Source organism: Oncorhynchus gorbuscha, linkage group LG09 (genome assembly GCF_021184085.1).
Source record: "Oncorhynchus gorbuscha isolate QuinsamMale2020 ecotype Even-year linkage group LG09, OgorEven_v1.0, whole genome shotgun sequence".
Lineage (NCBI taxonomy): Eukaryota > Metazoa > Chordata > Actinopteri > Salmoniformes > Salmonidae > Oncorhynchus > Oncorhynchus gorbuscha.
Window position 1 is genome coordinate 90,811,034 of NC_060181.1, and position 7,416 is coordinate 90,818,449.

The 7,416-nt window shown below is 41.5% G+C and overlaps 1 protein-coding gene across 2 annotated transcripts; it reads left to right on the top strand.

The window, feature by feature from the left end:
- The first annotated feature begins 2,537 nt into the window (after positions 1-2,537).
- On the top strand, positions 2,538-6,405 carry LOC124043018 (SLIT and NTRK-like protein 5). 2 transcript variants are annotated; one of them, XM_046361202.1, is made up of 2 exons: positions 2,538-2,749; positions 3,229-6,405. In XM_046361202.1, the coding sequence occupies exon 2, from the start codon at positions 3,278-3,280 to the stop codon at positions 5,852-5,854; it is 2,577 nt and encodes an 858-aa protein (XP_046217158.1). In that variant the 5' UTR covers positions 2,538-2,749; positions 3,229-3,277; the 3' UTR covers positions 5,855-6,405. The 2 variants fall into 2 exon arrangements, with proteins under 2 accessions (XP_046217158.1, XP_046217156.1); XM_046361200.1 differs by having other exon boundaries at positions 2,538-2,740.
- Positions 6,406-7,416: the final 1,011 nt, after the last annotated feature.

Genomic DNA, 7,416 nt, shown 5'->3' on the forward strand with positions numbered 1-7,416 from the left:
CACCTCCTTTTTCTCCATCTTTTCTTCACGCAAATGACGGGGATTTGGGCCTGTTCCCGGCAAAGCAGTATAACCTTTGCGTCGGACTCGTCGGACTTGTTAAAGGAAAAAGCTTCTTCCAGTTCGAGGTGAGTAATCCCTGTTCTGATGTCCAGAAGTAATTTTCGGCCATAAGAGATAGTAGCAGCAACATTATGTACAAAATACGTTTTTAAATAATAAGTTACAAACAAAATAACACAGTTGGTTAGAATCATGTAACACGTCATCCTCTCAGGCGCCATTTTTGTTCAAAAATAGTTGTTGGCTTTGATATCTTGATCAAAAATGTTTAATGTGTAAACAGTATGCTGCCTCAGGGAAGATGACTAGGCACATCTAATGTGTGGGGGTACAAATGGATAAACAGACAAAGCTGTAAAGGCAGACTATCAAAACATCCCCCCATTTCATTCTGAGCCATTTCTATCAGTTATTTGGCTGGATGCTACAACAGTTGAGTTTGTAGACCTCAATTCTCATCTCTCGGTATATATCCCATGCATGACATGGGTGACATTGTATATTTCATGCACCGGATGGTAATATGAACGTGAAGGAAAGACTGCATAATCTAGTTCACGGCTCAAACTGGATGAATATGGTGAGGAAGGGAAATTGTGACCCTTCATTTAAGGGCAGGTTGTCAACAGCAGGAAGTGACACAGTTGGATGCTTTGGACTGTATTAACTCATCTAATCAAATCCAATGTTATTTGTCACATACACATGGTTAGCAGATGTTAATGATCAAATCACATTTTATTTGTCACATACACATGGTTAGCAGATGTTAATGCGAGTGTAGCGAAATGCTTGTGCTTCTAGTTCCGACCAATGCAGTAATAACCAACAAGTAATCTAGCTAACAATTCCAAAACTACTGTCTTATACACAGTGTAAGGGGATAAAGAATATGTACATAAAGATATATGAATTAGTGATGGTACAGAGCGGCATAGGCAAGATACAGTAGATGGTATCGAGTACAGTATATACATATGAGATGAGTATGTAAACAAAGTGGCATAGTTAAAGTGGCTAGTGATATTAATGATACATGTATTACATAAAGATGCAGTAGATGATATAGAGTGATGATATAGAGTACAGTACAGAGTACAGTATATACGTATACATATGAGATGAATAATGTAGGGTATGTAAACATTATATTAAGCTATTTAAACACTGTCCTTGTAATAATAGGTTACATTAACACAAAGCAAAGGGCCTAATAATGCTGAGTTGTGAATCACTATATCACATGGCCAACACTTGTTCAAGGTGAGATGCTCAAAATAGCATATGTGAATACATTGCAGTGCCAGTCATACCATTTTTATAATAGTGGTGCCTGAGGGGGTTATTCGTTCTCATGTTTTGGCATTTGGGTGTGGAGAAGAGGGGTAGGTACCTCAGAGGGATGTACACTATGTGATTATTTTCATGTGAAAAGTTCAATGTAGCCTCATTTTTTCAGTGTGCTGATGACATATCGTTACAGCTGCTTCTCCAACAAAGCATGGGCACCGTAAATCGCGGTTTCCCTTGCTAGTCTCATTATTTTGTGAATAAACTAATTGACCGTCCTCAGTTTTAACCGCTCAGGGTGTGAAACATGGTAACGCGTTCACGTGGTAATACGTTCACTCTTTATCACTCGAGGACACGAAACACTTGCAAGCCAATGAATTACTGATCACGTTTGAACGGTATCCGTATCCATGCAGTGTAACGCCTTTTGGAGGTGTAACTGGGTAAGACGTCCATTTAATTGTATATCTTTGCGTCTGTATTGCATTACGTAAATTACGTGACATTTCACAGACTTTGGTGGGTGAATGGAGGACACTTACAAAATGTTAGAATTCGATGTGCTTATTATCTTTAGGTTTATCGTCGTATCCTATGCTCCTTGATAGTAGCTCATTGAAGGCAGAAAATTACAGGCTATTTGATAAGAAATGTCAGGGAGGTGTATCTGTGTGCAGTATAAAAGTTGAGCGTAGTGACAGGTCGACCGATGATTCCTTTTTATGTTCATGAAAAACACCCTACAAACGGCAGTTATTGCAGGTGCGATCAAGGATTTTTACAGGATTCGTGTTTGTATGTGAAAGAGAGAGAGAGAGAGGGAGAGAGAGAGAGAGAGGGGGGGGGAGAGAGAGAGAGAGAGAGAGAGAGAGAGAGAGAGAGAGAGAGAGAGAGAGAGGGGGGAAGAGAGAGAGAGGGGGGAGAGAGAGAGGGGGGAGAGAGAGAGGGAGGGAGGGAGGGAGAGGGGGGGGGAAGAGAGAGAGGGGGGGAAGAGAGAGAGAGGGGGGAAGAGAGAGAGAGAGGGAGGGAGAGGGGGGGAAGAGAGAGAGAGGGGGAAGAGAGAGAGAGGGGGGAAGAGAGAGAGAGGGGGGGAAGAGAGAGAGAGGGGGGGGGAGAGAGGGGGGGAGAGAGAGAGTGCAATTCATCCAGGGAGACCGATTAAGCAACTTTGTTACCAGGCATAGCTTTGTCCACCCCGGCACAACGCGCAGTGAAAAGAGAAAGGCATTTGGCAGTTATGGTTGATCAGCATTTCTTCTTTTTATCCTCTTCGGTGCATTAGTGAGGCAAATGTGTTCATAATAAACAGGCGTCGTAGAACATTAGTAAGTCGTACAATGGAGCATACGTTGTCATACCTAACAAGGAACGTTCATATTTACCCGTGAGTGAGGTAAGAATTTCTAAATATGATTGTAGATGTAACATCTATATAGATGTTTGCATTGCATGCTGATGCTTCGTTTATGTGGCAATCACATAATCTTTTTTCAAATAAGTGTATACATTGTTTTGATTATCAAGGCTATTTGGTTGCATATGACATGTTTTCCTTATTTTAATTTTAATAATAATATGATAATTTAATAGTTAATGTTTTCACACTGGGCTGGAGTATGGACTATTGGTGCTCACTATTCATTTACATGATATGGTACTGACTGGTGTTAGTGGAGTTTAATTAATGGGTTTTTCAAGGTTTTTCATTAAGAATCCTTTTATTTTTCTCCTTCAGTTAGTTTTGGGTCATTCTGTGGCAACCAGAAGTTACCTTTGGGCAGGTGCATTTCCTAGTTACAGTCTGTTTGAGGACTCGTGAGTATGACGTTAAAGCATGTTCAGTCAGCTGACCTGTTTGTCTTCTTCTTCTAGATTACTTCGGCAGCACAACAGTGTGAGTTTAGCCGTCAACACGGGGATAATGCATCACTGGACTGTATTCCTGTTGTTGGCGACTGCATCAGTGGGCATCGTTGAGATGTTTGACAATTATGGAGAGATATGTCGAAGATTGTGTGCCTGTGAGGAGAAAGAGGGGATACTGACTGTGGGCTGTGAAAGTAGAGGAATAGTCGATCTCTCTGAAGTTAGCCCTGTGTACTTCACAACCTATAATTTACTGCTCACGGGGAACCTTTTGAAGAGGCTCTCCACCAATGACTTTGTTGAATACAATGGGCTTACAATATTGCATCTGGGCAACAATGACATATCTACAGTTGAACCAGGAGCTTTTAATGGACTTCAAGGATTAAAAAGATTACATCTCAACAATAACCAAATGGATGCCTTGACGGAAGATCTTTTCATCGGCCTTGAAAGTCTGGAATATCTTCAGCTAGACTACAATTCCATCGCCCATGTCGAGCCAAAAGCCTTCAGCAAACTGCATCGTCTGGAGGTCCTAATTTTAAATGACAACATCATTTCTACTCTTCCCACTGACATTTTCCAACATGTCCCTTTGACTCACCTTGACCTGAGGGGGAATCAACTGAAACTATTCCCTTATTTGGGTCTTTTGGAACACATGGACAGCATTATAGAATTACAACTAGAGGAGAACCCATGGAACTGCTCTTGTGAGCTGATTGCACTGAAGGCCTGGCTCGAGAGCATATCCTACACCGCTTTAGTGGGTGATGTGGTCTGTGAGTTTCCATTCCGGCTTCATGGGAGAGATCTTGATGAAGTCTCTAAACAGGAACTGTGCCCCAGGAGAGCTATTGCAGAGTATGAGATGCGTCCCCGGGCACATCAGACCACTGATGCATACTTCAGGACCACACGAGCCTCAGTTACATCCTCATTCACATCCCGGTCAAGGCCCACCAAGGGACCTCGCCAGTCAGGCAAGTTAAAGTCAAAACCCACATCTCGCATCCCCTCCAATAAACCGCAAAACTATGGTCAAATAGTTTCATATCAAACCAAATCCCCAATGCCGTTGGACTGTCCTACTGCCTGTACTTGCAATCTCCAAATTTCAGACCTTGGTCTGAATGTCAACTGCCAAGAGAGAAAGATTGAGCGAATCTCTGACTTAAATCCCAAACCCTACAATCCCAAAAAGATGTATCTCACAGGGAATTTTATCCCTGTGGTGCGGAGATCAGATTTCATTGAATTGATTGGATTAGATTTGCTTCACCTTGGCAACAATCGGATCGCTCACATCCATGACCGAGCCTTTGGGGATTTAACACACTTACGCAGGCTGTACTTGAATGGGAATTTGATAGACCGTCTCACAGTCGATATGTTCTTTGGATTAGAGAGTCTGCAGTTCCTATATTTAGAATACAATGTCATTAGAGAAATTGTTTCAGACACCTTTCAGCATGTCTCCAACCTTCAGCTGCTCTTCCTAAACAATAACCTCCTGAAGACCTTACCCCGGGGAATCTTTAATGGGTTGACATTGGCCAGACTAAATCTTCGTAATAATCACCTCCGCAGCCTGCCTGTCAGTGGCGTGTTGGGTCAACTGACGTCACTGGTGCAGGTAGACTTGTTCGAGAACCCCTGGGATTGCGGCTGCTCCGTCATGAAGATGAAGATGTGGCTGGAACAGCTCAGCAGTGGCACGGTTGTGGACAATGTCATCTGTGGCTCCCCTAAGAAGCTGTTCGGGGAGGATATGCGATACATTAAGACAATTAATTTCTGCCTAAATAACTCTGATATCCTTGCGTCCATGATCCCACCTTCGGAAGAATCTGTTCCCGGGAGCACCATCACCATAGAAACATCATTAGATTACGACACACAGATCAACGGTGTTCCCCTGTCTGTTACGATCCTTGCCCTGCTCCTGATGTTCATCGTTTCGGTGTTTGTCGCCGCGGGACTGTTTGCAGCTGTGAAGAAGAGACGTCAAAAGACACTAAATGAGCAGAATAACTCCATGAACGCGTGCATTAGTTCGCTGAACATGGAGTACGGTCTTTACAAAAAGGGATCCATTCCAAAAGTCAGAACGTCTGCAGGGCATGTGTACGAGTACATCCCCTCTCCCACTGAACAAACGTGCAAAAACACCGTCTGTAGCCCCACAGTGTATCGGCCAATGGAGAACAAATCAGTAGATGGGTACAGAGACTTTGATCAGTTGAATGTGACGTTTCTGAATAATCACTCGGAAGAAGAGGCGGGTAGTAACGCAATAAGTGCTGAATACGGTGTTAGTACTCCACTCAACAAACACTCCCCTTTACAAGACGATGTCCTAGACCCAGACGAGCCGTCACCCTACAGCAGTACTTTACCATGCAGGCATACTGCCCATTCATCAAATCAGTATAACTCAGACTTTAATGTCAGACATCAATACACGCACCCAGAAAGAATACAGCAGACAATATTGTATTGCACAGCACCGAGTGCTGTTTATGTTGAACCTAACATAAGTGAGTACTGGGAACTGAAAGCCAAACTTCATAGTGATCCCGACTACCTTGAAGTTCTTGAGAAACGTACCACGTTCACCCAGTTTTGAATGACTTGATTTTCTTCCTTGACTGGTTGAGTAGTTGCATTGGGGTAAGCTGTGCTCATGTTGGGAAAATGTGTGGATCTATCTTTTGAAACTATACAGACATGCAGAGGCTTCCCTTAACAACGTAAAGCAATGGGTATTCCGTTAGCTTTGTTTATTCTTGATCAATTTACAGTCTCGCTTTGAGAAACTTTGATTTTTTTTTAAAGTTATCCAATCTCTGTGCCAACAACTATGTAAATATGCAGTTTTACGTATGCTTGTTGCAATTTTAAAAACGAGAGGCTCTACTGGCTTCTGTATGCATCATCATCATCATCAGCTATATGGCTAAACAATGTTTTTAAAAGATAAATGTATAATCTATACTTCATAAGAGATATTTGGGGTGGTACAGTTTATCATTTTCAATAATTGTCTATTTTTATACAAGAATTTGAGGATGTAATTCTTCTGTTTTTGTTTTAATGACTTTGCACTGATTGACAGGAACAGGTCAACAACGAATATGATGTCACTTTCTGATATATATATATATATATATATATATATATATATATATATATATATATATATATATATATATATATTGCATAGACTATGTAAATAACCATGGCCGTATAGTTATATGTAAACATTTTGCAGGTATGTAACTACTGCATTGTGAAAAAGTTATAAGACATTTACCATTATACCTGCATATAGCCACTTATTTTTCCAGTTTGGAGCCAATCCTCAATTTCCCAATTTTTGTATTTTATTTTTATCTTTAGAGATATGAAATAAGTATTCAGAATAGGGGAGAGTGGGGTAATTAAGCCATGTTTTACATTCAGCACCACTCTAACAAAGATATCTATATATATTCAGGATGTTTTGTATCCTTGGAAATAATAAAAATTCATGTAAACATTACAGTTTTGAAAGCATACCTTGTACAAAAAAAAGGGGTCTCTTTTAGCAAAACTTACCCCAAGTATGGGGAAAGTTCAGCCACGGGACAGGATAAATTAAGACGCCTACTGAATTAAATATTGCCACCACCTTTTTAAAGCCATGTCTGTCTTCATTTCCCAAACACAATTCAACACAATCACAATCGCTTTTTGTCTTTTAATTATTTTAAGCTTCTTTTAACACAGGCTTAACACCTAAAAAACGCTTTGTACTTGTGAAAACACTTTTAACATCGGGCAGCCCCTGCTGTTACTTCATGTCCCAGCAATAATGTCTTGCATTATGCCTAGGAAGAAAGCACTTTAATTTGCTCAACTTGCCATTGGCTCAACTTACCCCATGGCCATTGGCTCAACTTACCCCATGGCCATTGGCTCAACTTACCCCATGGCCATTGGCTCAACTTACCCCATGGCCATTTGCTCAACTTACCCCATGACCATTGGCTCAACTTACCCCATGACCATTGGCTCAACTTACCCCATGGCCATTGGCTCAACTTACCCCATGGCCATTGGCTCAACTTACCCCATGGCCATTGGCTCAACTTACCCCATGACCATTGGCTCAACTTACCCCATGGCCATTGGCTCAACTTACCCCAA